The 13,528-nt window shown below is 39.7% G+C and overlaps 1 protein-coding gene across 1 annotated transcript; it reads right to left on the reverse strand.

Annotated features, from left to right (window-relative positions):
- Positions 1 to 6,030: 6,030 nt before the first annotated feature.
- LOC114148299 (dual specificity protein phosphatase 3-like) lies at positions 6,031 to 12,827 on the reverse strand. Its single transcript, XM_028023476.1, has 4 exons — positions 12,446 to 12,827; positions 8,943 to 9,175; positions 7,501 to 8,792; positions 6,031 to 7,356 (listed from the first exon to the last, which is right to left on the reverse strand). The coding sequence occupies exons 1-3, from the start codon at positions 12,670 to 12,672 to the stop codon at positions 8,584 to 8,586; spliced, it is 669 nt and encodes a 222-aa protein (XP_027879277.1). The 5' UTR covers positions 12,673 to 12,827; the 3' UTR covers positions 6,031 to 7,356; positions 7,501 to 8,583.
- Positions 12,828 to 13,528: the final 701 nt, after the last annotated feature.

The following is a 13,528-nucleotide window of genomic DNA, read 5'->3' on the forward strand; positions in this document are numbered from 1 at the left end:
GAAGGCAGCAGTTATTTAGCCCTTTCGACCTCAACCAGATGTGACTGATCAATTTGATTACTGATTTTATGTGATAAACCGGAATCAAAAACCAAAGGCACAACGGAATATCAGGGAAAAGAAAAAAAAAAAGTAGTAAATTCCATCCCAAAAAATTTTGAGATTAGGCTCAAAGATTTTCTAGAGAAAGAAGGACATTTCTGAGTTTGAAAAGTCAAAAATGTTTGACTTTTGGACATTTTCAGAGTTTGAGAATGGGAGAAATTCAGACTTTTCAAACTCAGAAATTTCCAAGTTTTGTTCTAGAAAATTGTTGAGATTAATCTCAAAATTTCTGAATTATTTTCCAGCAACTTTTCAGAAATTACCTTGTTTCCTTTAAAATGTCAGTTTTCTGGCAGAAATGTACTCTTTTTTTTTTCTTTTCTTTCTTTTGAAAACGCCATCATAGAAAACGAGACCCTGTTGTTCAGATTTCCCACTTTCCAATTATGCTGAACGTTTTGTTAGTCTTTCACGTAGCCGAATAAAATACCATCATTTATGGTTGCAACATGAGCAAAGGTTCAAAAGTTTGTAGATACATGTGAGGCAGCGGGTTGAGATCCAATACCAGAAAACAACATGGCCGACATTCTATATGAGAACAAAGAGCTAGAGGTCAGGATTAACCGCTAAGCCAAGTGTTGTGTTTGAACAAGGTAACATGGCGCTGTGGGATTAAAGCTGCTCTGGCAGATATTAAATGACCTCCAGTATTAAGAGTCATTTTAATATGTTTCAAACTGAATACTTGTGAGGCTTCAGAGAACTGAACCTCCACCACACTCTTTTCATCACACAGGAAACTTGTTTGTTGTGTTTTTCTCTCAATCAATCAATCAATCAAAAATTAGTTTGCTAATGACAAGTTATTTAGCCAAAATGAAAGGAGAGAGAAAAAAATTGAGGTTCATATTTCAAAGTCAGTCGTTTTTGGACGTCGTCGTTTCAAAATAAATATTGAACAAGCAACTTAAATACAGTATGTAGCTCCAAACTGGATATTTAGCTTGCTAACTATTAGCAAACTAAATGTTTTAAATGTTTGGCTGGCTAGCTAAGTATTTAACTTACAACTATAATTAGTTTGTAAGCTAAATATTTAGCCTCAAATTAAATATTTGAGGCTAAATGTTTAGCCTCAAATGCTAACTAGCTAGCCAGCTCGCTAACTAAAGCTAGCAAGCTGGCTTTAGTTAGTGAACTAACCTTTTGTTAGCAGCCTAAATATTTATATTCCCTCTTCCACAATGAGAAGGACTGGCTGTTTGAACATTATCAACCCACAGAGACCAGCACTGCTATCACACAATCAATACGTAATCGATGTTGGCAACGTTTATATGATCAATACGTATGACAACACTTCCTGTTTCAATTCTGATCCAGATAATGGAACGGATGAGATGAGATGATGTTGGTCTAAAACCTCCTAATGGAGCTAAGAATCTTCAGGGTTTGGTTTTATTCTGCTTTCTGATGTGATTTGAAAGTAAAACATATGTTAACAGATGTTTATTAGTCATAAATCCACATCCATACGTTCACTTGCTTACTTTGAAGTCTGCGAGGATCATTTAAAGTTGAGTGTAGATCCCCGCTTCTTTATTCTGACACCCCCAAATTAAATCCAGAACCAAACTGGCTTCAAAGTTCACCTCCCAAACTCTGAACATTTCACAGAGCTCTGTTCAGTCACATCGTCTAAAAATGGAAATAAGACGGAAATAACACATAGTATCACTACCAACATCTATTTATCAAGGTTCAGTAATAGAAGAAGAAGACTTACTTTATTCATCCCAGCAGGGAAATTATTTCGCAGTTACAGCAAGAATTTTTTATACACAGATTAACACACACACACACGACAGGAGCTGCGTCTGCAGGCAGCCAGCTGAGCCGGCACCATTTTTGAAGGAGGACATGCGGCAAAGGTCGTCGGGACCGGGAGTCGAACCTGCGACGTCCGCGGGTCTAAGGCCTCCTCCAAATGTGGGGCGTGCTAACCCCCTGCGCCACCACAACACGCCCCGTGCTGTGTAATAGTGTTATTAAACTAAAATATTTTAAAGTATAGGGACAAAAAAAACCACAAAACAATGTATTTTGTCCTGATTAACTCCCAAATAACTTGTTTACAGTTATGACATTGCAGACGGCAAATTATAGCCATTTATAAATATATCTACAAGCTGCCTGTCATGTAAACTAAAACCATGAAGTAATACAGCAGCTTAAGGAAAGCCAGGTGTCACAGCTGATGAGACCTCAACCCTCCATTGCTTGATCCTTTCATCAACCAGAGACGAGATGCCAAGTTACCCCATCTCCTCCGCAAACCCCCGACCTGAAGGGATCAGTCCACCAGACAAGCTCAGCATTGATCAGAGAATCTGTTTCCAGGACAGCTGCTGGCTGGAGACTTCACAAATCTGACAAGAAGAAAGTGATAGTGGAAAGACAGACAGACGTCCTGCTTGTAGTTTGTCACACACCATGTAGAGGGAACACAGCAGACATGAGGACAAATAGGGTAAAATTCAACGTTTAAATAGGAAAACCAACGTTGCACATCACCTTGAACACACCACCCCGAAAGCCATGTGGTGGCAGCATCATTCGGTAGGAAGGCTTTTATTAACAAGGGAGTGTGAAGACAGCCAGAGTTGAAGGATGGAGGTTAAGCTCTTAAAAACCAGCACCTTGTTCTACACTTTGCTTCATCCAGAAGATTTGGACCATCAGCTGAGGAGAAACGATGCTGGAGACGTGGAGTCTGTTGAAATGTTATAGTTACCCAACTATTAAGGTTTGCCGTGATGTACGTAATGTGCCAGTCTGACGCTACCAGAAATTCCCTGCACTGTTTACAACCATCCTTCAGACTGCAATTCTAAACCAGCTCAGGAGATCGACGTCGTCGTTCAGAACTTCTCCTTCTGTTCGCTGATTGACCCGGTAGAATTTCTACTGGACAAATCAAGGTCACTGGGAGAAATGCCAGACTGAGCACTGGAAGGAGATGAGAATCGAGCAGAATTGTGTAGGAAGACAACAGTCAGGCTAGCTGTTAGCAGGAAACTGAAACTAAACAGAGAGCCAGAGCTACAGTGGAATGTGTTTGACCAAAGCATTGGCACATGTTAGAATGGTCCAGTTAAAGTCCAAAGACTCTGTGTCTAGAATTTCAGTTTCTAGATGTACATAACTCGTAGCAATGTGAAGCTAAAAGACTTCCAGCTTTAACTGCAGCCAAGTTTTCCAATCAGAGAAACTCCAGTTTGTATTGTTAGAGGGACAAAATCCACAAACTTCTCCATTAAACTAAATATTATGTCATGCACTCTAAATCTGTTATAGCAATAATCAATGGCAGACATGAATAATACTGCATCCAGTTGTCAGTCATCTAAGTCTTTATTAAAACCAAAAGTAACACAACATTACAGAAAGAGCACCAAGGCGCTTTAAGTGAAAGTTTCAACATGCTTGAAATATTAACCAACATTTTTGGGGGGCGGTAATTTAAAATTTAGAATCAAAAGCATCCATGAACCACCCAACTGATTACGTTTTAATGAGGCAGACGGCTAAATTATTCCCAAACCTTCGCCGTCATGGCAGCCAGGCCACGTCAAATTTGCTCTTACCTTGTTGTGGTGGAGATGATGCAACAGTGAGCAGCTTTGCTCTCCACCAATCCAAAAATCCCTCTCTGCCCAGACCGGCACAGATAGCCTGTGTGTGTGTGAGGGCGTGTGCGTGTGTGTGGGGGGGGCCAGTGAGAGAGGCTTACACCCCTGCACAGAGATGCAGTCTGACAGGCCAGGACATCCATTACAGATTTTTCCTGTAAGGGCAAAATGCTTCCAGGGAGTCATCAAAATGGGTTTGATAGAGCAGGTTTTAGTAGACATTGCTTCTGAGTTTCTTTATGTTATAGATTATCATGAATGATCGACTCTTTCACATAACATACCCTTGTTTATACATTAGTGCTGCAATATGTAAATTTAACTAAAAATAGTTCCAACAAATATGTCAGAACATATCACCATCTCATGATTCAGCCTGTCAAGGTAGCACATTTTGCTGGACAATAAATTGTCCCAGAAGTTATTGTGATAAACGATAATATTGTCGTTTTGAGACCATTTTCAAATATGCTAGTTAATAATGCAAGAACACATTTTCCAAGATCAATAAACTTTAAACTTTAATGAACATTTAACATCGGACATTTTAAATATCCAAAATAAATAAGCAAAACAACAGAAACAACAAATCAAATGGACTGTGAAGTCTCTGTAAACAGGAGAGGCCAGTCGAAACCAAAACACCAGACTGAAGACTTTTGTCATCCAGATTTCCATATGATCTGTCTGATACCATACTGTTGTCTTATAGTGACAGTTTCAACAAATATGTGAACAAATATTATTTATGACAGTGACATAAAGTCATTTCGTCGTCTGGTCGTTTCCTGATCACTGGCCCACTGGCTGTGTGCGTCCCACTTTATGGGCTAATGTATTTCTACCAGTTTGAGAAGAATTTCCCAAAAATAGATCAGACACTAAACCCCGTGGCTGCCTCACCCCGCTGATCCATTCATGAAGACTGGTGTTACGTAAGAGCATTACCCTGCTACCCTGGCAGACGTGTCCTTGTTTCAACTCGGTCAGAGAAATAACAGTTGGGTGGGAGGAGGGCAGAGGCGACCCACGTCCAGGGTCCTGCAGATGCACACACGTGTTTAACAAGAGATATCATGGACCCTGTTAAAACTTTGAGTTTTGGTTTGTGCTCAGAGAAATTCTGTTACACAAGAAATACGCCCGAAATATGAGAGCATGTGGTTAGAGGAATAGAGAATATTTTATTGAATTACACACATCAACAGGCTTAATGCAGAGGAGATTGGATCGTTCTAATGAATGAGAGACCATGATAAAGTCGCAGCCATCGATAAGATCCGTTTAAAATACTAGTCTGCCCTCTAGTGGCGGACTCAATAGTCAAGATTTTATTAACGCTTCAGTCACAAGAGAGAGTAGTTCTAAGTTTATGATAAACTTATTTTGTGTATCATAAATTACTTTAAAGAAGCAGTATTATGTTTTTTCCAGGCACATAGAGCCATTTTATAGCACCGTCAAGTAACTTCTGTTCTAAAAATGCTTTATATCAGAAGTAAGTTGAAAGAAATACGAAATTTAATGCCTTGAAATTGGTCTCTGTCTCTTTAAGAAGCTTCTGCTCATTCTGACACCCTGCCTTCAGCATGTTGGTGCTTCTCATTATGCTGTTCACAGCTGTTGTTTGGAGCGTTGGACTGAGAAGTAGCTCTTACTTTTCACTTTTCTCTGGGTCTCTTTGGAGAACCAAACAGTTTTTGAAACAGTTTCTCAAAAATAGAATTTGTCCATGCTGGTTTGTTAGCTTCTTGAGCTGATAACGATGAGTCAGCTACCACTTTGGAAGGACTATCATACCAAAATATTATCTAGAGACATGCATCTTTAAAAAAAAAAAAGAAAGAAAGAAAAGATAGATAGATTTTGCCACCCTGAGATGGACCAAAATTTGAAATTTTGGCCTTTGACCTCTGGTCTATTTGACACAACATACTGATCTAAGCAAAACCAAAGCAGTCCTGTATCGCCCTCTTCAGGACAACGTGGTTACCAACAGACAGTCATGTCCTGCTATTTTCAAAGCTGAATAAAGTCGAACAGTCAAATTCTAACGTAGTAAGTTTCAAACAAATTGACAATAGAAGACTAATAACTGTTTTGCCTCACTTTCAGGATAAATAGTGAGCAAGGAATTGTAAGTAAGTAAGTAAGTAAAGCGCTTTTCAGACATAAAGTCACAAAGCGCCGTAAAATAAAAATCAACCTTAAAAACCATACAAAACTTATTTTTTGTAAAAAGAAAAATGAAAAGAACAAAGAGAAGAAACAATTAAAGGAAACGGCTGTATTATTTTTACATTTTTTATTTCATGTATGAAAAGAGAGCAACAACAATCTCAAGTGTCATTAGATAAAGTGCACTTCATCAAAGCTGAGTCAAAATCTAAGTCTTCTGATTTGACCAATTAGGCTACACCATCAGTAAAGTACATCATGATTCACAAGATATAGGCACAATAGAGCACACTGTGACAAATAATGCACACTGAGTAATGCACATTAACACACAGAGACGCAGCTGTGTCCATTAAGGACTGTAAGCAACACTTGGGCTGACAAATGTCACAAAGCATGCAACTTAACAATATAAAATTGTATTTAAGATGCCAAAAATACAAACATGTCAACACTCTATTGTGCAAAAGGTGTTGACTAAAAAGTTAAAAACTTGCAGTTTGACTTTCTGACATTCTGGCAGCAGTAGAGTTACATTCAAAGTAGAGCTGCACTGCTGTATGTGAAAGAAACATCTATTAACAGTTTTTATGGGAATCCTTTTCTTATTGCAGGTGCTTAACTGACATTTTACTTAAATTAGTCAACAGTTAACTATGTTAATATTGTTAGAAATACTGGATTTTAAAGCTACCTCTCTTATGTGTAAGCACAAAAAACAAAGCTGCCTTTAGGTTAGCTAGCGTAACACGGACTCTAAAACCTAATGTTTAAGCTAAGCTACAACAGTTTAATTAAGAACTAATCTCATACACAGTACTTTCATATTTACAGAAATTTTAGAGCTAGAGGAATAAATTGCTACACTTCTCATCTTTTCACACCAAACACAAAGCTGGTTTGAGGCTACTTAGGCTAATTACCCAAAAACAACAGTACTAATGCTAAGCTAAAAGCCATTTCTTTATTCGAATTATTTAGCTATTTGTAACCCTAATTACACAATTAGTATAATTTTGATGTTTTGGAGAGTGATATTTACAACATTAAACACTTCACTGGTTTTAGGTTTGTCGGCTCATCGCAAACTACAAAATGCAGAGTTTATGCTAAGCTAAAAGGCATTGTCTACTAGATTCTTTGTATAAAAATGGCTTAAACTCATTTTTTTTTCATTCTTTTGCGTGTCTTTTGTGTACCAGTATTAATTTTTTCATTTACTATTCTAATAATTTAATTAATTTGTATTGTATAAAAATCACTTGTGTTCTAAAGCAAAGAATTTAAGGATTTTTTGTTTCATGGCCAGACCAACATCAGAATGCTACAATTTACTAATTTTTCTTTCCCCATACATGCTTCCTTGTGCATGACAATTTTATACTAATTCAACATTGTATTTTTGTCCATGTATACAGTTGAGCTTAAAATGGCTACTCTCATAGTTCCATCCATCCATCCATTTTCCGTTCACCCTTGTCCCTAATGGGGTCGGGAGGGTTGCTGGTGTCTATCTCCAGCTACGTTCCGGGCGAGAGGCGGGGTACACCCTGGACAGGTCGCCAGTCTGTCGCAGGGCTACTCTCATAGTTACCAGGCCAATTTCAACGGTCGTCTAATTCTACATCTAAACAATGTTTTCCATTCTCTTCATTAATATAAATTCTCTTTTGCTTTCTGTGCAAAAGTGATAAATTCTTTGTAAAGCACAGAAACCACAAGAAATAATTCAGAAATACGTCTGAGGCAGATTTCTAAACGGGAATGCCACACTGTTCAAAGAGTTCAGAAGAGACATTAGACAAAAATACTGTAATAAAATCCTGTAGTTTTCCACATTAAAAATCACAGTGGGAGGGGCTGTGACTGAGACAGTAGGCAGTGTTAGCAGGACAGGGGCCAATATGAGGGGCCCAGGGACAGACGGGTGGAGGACAAATTAGACTGGATGTGACAGTAACACTATCTAAAGTCTCACTACTTCTTATAATATATTATATGCCTATTAACTAAACTGATAATCATCAATAAAACACAACAAACCATACAGAACATAATAAATAACTACTGAACTGTAATAAATCTGATATTCAGAAAATATGTAACAATAATTAATCTGTTCTATGCTAAACAAGTTATAAGCAATGTTTATGAAAAAGGGTCATTCCATGCAAACTCACCTAACTTTGAGTTATTGACAGAACACATTTTTGAAGACATATATTATTTTTAGTTTTTGTCATCATTAGAACTCTTCGTAAATGAGTAAGTGAATTTTCCAATTTGGCTGAAGTAAAGTAGAAAGCCTGGAAGAATATTTTTAAATTCACACAACGCCGATAAAAAAATCGGAGATTTTTTTTTTTTTTTTTACCTGATCTGAATGGGTCAAATCAGGTAGTGTATGACCCGGAGGTATGTTCATTTCTGTATAACTAAGACACAACACAGGGCAGCGTGGGCGTGTGTGTGTGTGTGTGTGTGTGTTAATCTACAGTAGATACAACACTTCCTGTTATCACCCTCGGTCAAAACGTTTCACTTTGTTCTGAGCTTGTTCTCAGCGGCCTGTGGGCCCTTCAAGCTTCAAACAAGCGGAAAGCAAACAAAGTACAGCTGAGCATACTTCAATTTCCTACGACACATTTCTGTTGACTCGCGTCTCTCATTTGTTCCACAGTTTCCCCTCGGCGGCCAACCTTTGGTTTAGCCGACAGAGCTGCCGCAGGAAGCCGTCGTTGGGTCCGATCTCTCGTTTCTGCCGCACCATGGCCAGAGCGGTGTGGACGTCCATTTTTTGGTGAAGCATGAGGTAAGCGACGACCAAAGTGGGCGAGCGGCTGTAGCCTTCCCTGCAATGCACGTACACTTTACCTGGAGGAGACGGGAAAATGCGAGCGATTTCAGTTTGATGGAAAGCAATCTACACCTCAGAGTGAAAACAAAAACGTTTGTCAAAAAGTTTCAGATTCGTCGTATTTCTAGTGAAGTGATGCGTGTCAGTCTGTCTTTGCTACATTGTACCTTTTCCACTTTTATATGCCAGGGCCTTCTTGATAAAGTCCGCCGCCTCTTCGAAGTAGATGCTGATGTCGAAGTGGTCGGTGTCGTTGGCCGGGATGCCGTGGTAGGTGATTCCTGAGCCCACGTAGAACTCCGCATTGGTGTTGACGTGCATGTAGGAGTTTCCTTCTGCTGCGTTCAGGATGTGAGTGACGCCCAGGCGCTTGAGGCGCATCACGTTAGTCGCCACAAATCTAAATAAGAAGGCAAATCTGTGAGGAGCATTCTTAAGATTATGAATTTTACTGATTTGAATTTTAGGGATGCACCGATGGCAGTTTTCTGGCCGAGCGCCGATCATCGATCTTTACAAGGTCTGAACCTGCCGGTTTAGATTTCGGCCAATGCTGATTTTTTTGTTGTGTCTGAAATGTTGCTAAACATAACAAGAAAGTTGCTGAGTTGGTAACAGTGGGGTGTCTGTTGTTAACCGCAAACATGCAGACGCGACTCGGTGGACGGGGCCAACAGTCAAACCTGTAACTGCAGAGCCACAGAGGACAGTGGCTGATTTTTAGACGATAAAATCGCTGAATAAGATCGGCTGACCACCGATCTCCCAAAATTAAGGAACTCGGTGCACCCCTGTTTGAAATCAATAGGTTTAGTCCCACATGTGGACGTGGTTCTGGTCTGATTTTTGGTTTTGGACGGGATCGTTCAGACTGCCGCTAAAAAGTCGGATGTGGGTCACAGTTGGGAAAAAAAAAAATCAGGTGTAGTTTGCATTTGCCTGCTGTGTGATTGTAGCCATGGATTTAAATGTTCCTGCTCAAGCCGTTTCCATGGAAACCTTTGTACTTGATGCCCCGGCTCCCTGCCTTAGAGCTGCAGGACTTATTTTGGTGCCGATCAATATTTGGCTTTCACCAAACATGTTGTCTGTCAGAAAGTAGCTGAACTCAAGCAGAAGCACATATGAACATGAGATTGAGACTTTTCTCTGTGTTGTTTACCCCTGAATAAAAATTGAACATAAGACCTGAACATCCAACATAACATATATAAACAGATCTCAGTCTCCTTCATGCCGGCGTGTCGTTGGCCTTTCGGAGGACCGGAACTCGTTCTTCCCTCCTCCGCCTTCTCCCTGCATCCCTTTTGTGCTGGAACAAAGACGCGCTCCATTTAACTGTGAACCTCTGCTGCTGCCGCGTCGCTTCACACCTCCGTCCTCTCAAACCCAAAGAGCTAAAAATAGTCAGGCAACACAGCAGAGATCAAAACATCCGCCAGGCAGCCAGGCGTGGGCGCGTCTTCTGTTCACCCTGATCCACCGTCCTAAATTTAGTGGTTCCCTGGCAACCGTGACCGCTCTTCTTCTGTGTTCTTTAAATCCTTTGAAACGTAGGTGGAGTTATAAAAAGAAGATGACACCTTAGAGTTTGTCTTTATTGCTTTAATTTTTGCCATGAAAAGCTGAGACGTGTATTTTCTTCTAGAATATTCCATCTCAAGCTCCACTTTGTGTATATTTACGGTTTTTTAAGGAGATGGAAAAATTTCAAGTCTTTTTTTTTCTCTTAAAAAGACTGTTGAGTGTGAATATGTCTTATACAAAGAAATTTGTTCCTGCATTCACTCTGCCGAACATAATTAAGAGATACGTGCTTTTCAAAATGTTCTACAAAAAAAAAAATCAGAATTTGTTCGGCTTACCAGCGTCAGTACTTTCTAGAACCTTTCTAGGTTTTATTTTGTGGTATATACGTATCTTTACCGGCTTTGCATTATGTTTAACTTCTATGATAAATTCCTCTCTCTCTGGGTTGGGCTGGCCTACTTGCCATCACCCTAATCTTCAGCTCCCTCTCTAGATTTTCTACAGTGAGCGTGTCAAACTCATTTTCATTTTGGGCTCATGAAGTTCACTAAATCCTGTAAAGAGCCGGTTGTAGCATAAAATGAATTGATAAAACTATCCATTAACAAACTTGTAAAATATTAATGAACAGCTGTGTCTGCATTCGACTTGGTTAAAATGTATAATCAAGTAATTGCAGGATCTGTAATCACAATTCAATTAAATTCTATATATTGCCAAAATAAGCAACATTTTCCATTATAAATCCCTTTTTGCCGCTAGATTATTGAATAAATAGATATTCTTTTGTCTATTTATTCAATACAACAAATATATGCATCATTTTAATCTGTTATTTAGGTTCTTCAAACATCAGATTGGTGCTGGTACTATTATAGCCGTTCAGTTTTCCAGTGTTTCAGGAAATCTTAATTCATGGAACTTCTTCAGGAATGAGGACTGTGGGTGTCTGTGCTGCTGCAGCGTGTTTAGCATGGAGATGCTAGTTTAGATACTAGTTGAATAGCTTCACTAATAGGCTAACTCCTTTTAGCACAAATTGAACACAACCGCAGTCTTCTCCAGCGTCCAATCAGATTGTTTTATTGGGGTTTTTTTAAGCAGAAATTAACCCCCGACGGGCCGACAGAGGCAGCTTTGTCGTCCGTCGCTGTTGTTAGCGGATGTAGCTTGTGCGTCAGATTTTCGGGCGCACCAGAAACATCAGAACACAACGGGTCCGATCGGAACCTTTGTAGGCGAAAATAAAATTCGATTGATTGTTTTAACATTTTTAAAGCATTAAAAAAAAATGTAATCAATGAATGTCTCATCCCTGCTTAAAACGTGACGTGTGCCCCTCCAAAAAAAAAAAATGTGTATACTTAAAGTCAGAAGAAACATCCACCCATTGAATATACCTGCTTATCATATACCCTCCACATAAAAATCCCATAAAATCCCAATAAAATATCATTTCCTTCCTGCTGCAGGATTCAGGAAGTAGTCAGTGAAATATGGAGCATGGCTCCGGGGATGATTTCCTCCTATAGAGGACAGGTGAAGCACAGCAGCTATTTTCAGCTGCTCTCATAGATCCGATCTAATCTGAGCTCCTGTAGGTTTTGAAGATGAAGTTTCTTCATTTCTTCGCTGCACTAATTTATTTTTGTTCCACAAACAAGAGAAGCGACAAACAGACAGCACTCACTTTAATAAATTCATTTTCTAGAAAGATGTAGAGGTTCCATGTTAAATCCTGAGATAATACAACTAATCATTATCAATGTTATTATTATTATTATTATTATTATATTTTACCAGTAATATAATTATAACAAATCATTTGTCCTACATGTTTTCCAACATCATTTTTAAACATCAAAATATCTTTAACAATTACTTGCTGAAACTGACTGACAATAATTACAAAGCAATAAGAGGAATAAACCGTGGAGGAATTTCACCTTGTCACATTTATTCAGTTAAATTTAATAAGACTCTTGAATAATGACAGGAAATCTGTGGAAGTGGTTCAACGAGCGTGACCTGAATATGAATACTGCAGGTTGCTCTATTTATGACCCACTTAACGATGGATTTTTATGGCGCAGAAATGGATAACAATTATGGCTCCGGTGTGTCTGGAGCAGGGACTCACGCGTTGCCGATGTAGATCCGCGGGTAAACCTCGTGGAAGTGTTTGGTGGGCCAGCTGTAGAAGCCGCTGTCGTCCGTCAGCAGGTCGTTGAGCTGCTGCAGGGAAACCTCGAAGCTGGACATGTCGAAGCGGTCGGGGAGCGGCGGCTTTCCGCTCCGCTTCTGTTTGCGCCTCATGTCCGAGGAGGAGGAGGAGGAGGAAGGCCGCAGGACCTCCAGCAGGCGCATTTGGTGGGCGGTGAGGCGGCAGACAGGTGTCGGCTTACAGGGCTTGCGGCGGCGGTTCAGCTGTGTTTCCACAACAGGCTGAGCTGTGAATACCGAGCTGCAGCGCAGCGACGGGAAGCGTGGAGAGACACAGGGGCGGAGCAAGTTCTGTCACGGCCCCTACCTGTCTGTTGCGGCCCCCCTTAAAACAGGAGAGGGAGGGGGGGGTGCTACAAGTAGGTTATTGAAGTTATTTTATTACAGTTAATTCACCAAATAAAACACATTATGTAGACCAGTGGCACACAGACAGATGTTTTCAAACCTTTATTTTGTGATCTATGTTGAATTTCCAGCTATCAAATGCAAAATATTTAGGATTAGAATATTATATTAATCTTAGAAAAATAAATTTTTAAGAGAGAAAGCTGGTTTAATACCTGCTTTGAGGTTGTTATTTTCAAAATGTGCCGTATGATACTGATGATGTTTAAAGTCTCCAAAACTGTCTGTATTGTTGGGATTGCTGGTTTTACTATTTTCTCCACAGTTTGTTCAACGAAAGCATCTATAAATATCACTTAATTTGAAAATAGGATTAAATGCAGCTACAATGTGCAACTGCACATTTAATCCTATTTTCAAATTATATCACTAAACTTAGTGATATAAATCAGTGGTCACCAACCTTTTTAGTACCGCGGACCGGTCGAGACTTCGCCTGTTTGCTGCGGACCGTAAGGGGGGGACGCGTCCAGACGACCAACTCCGATGCTGTTGCTGCTGTTTCTAACTCATTCTGCTGCTTGTGGGGGACCACTGATATAAATCGCATGTATATGTGACTGGTGTCCTAAAGAATCATATTTGAAATCGG

Source organism: Xiphophorus couchianus, chromosome 7, assembly GCF_001444195.1.
Source record: "Xiphophorus couchianus chromosome 7, X_couchianus-1.0, whole genome shotgun sequence".
NCBI classification, from domain to species: Eukaryota; Metazoa; Chordata; class Actinopteri; order Cyprinodontiformes; family Poeciliidae; genus Xiphophorus; species Xiphophorus couchianus.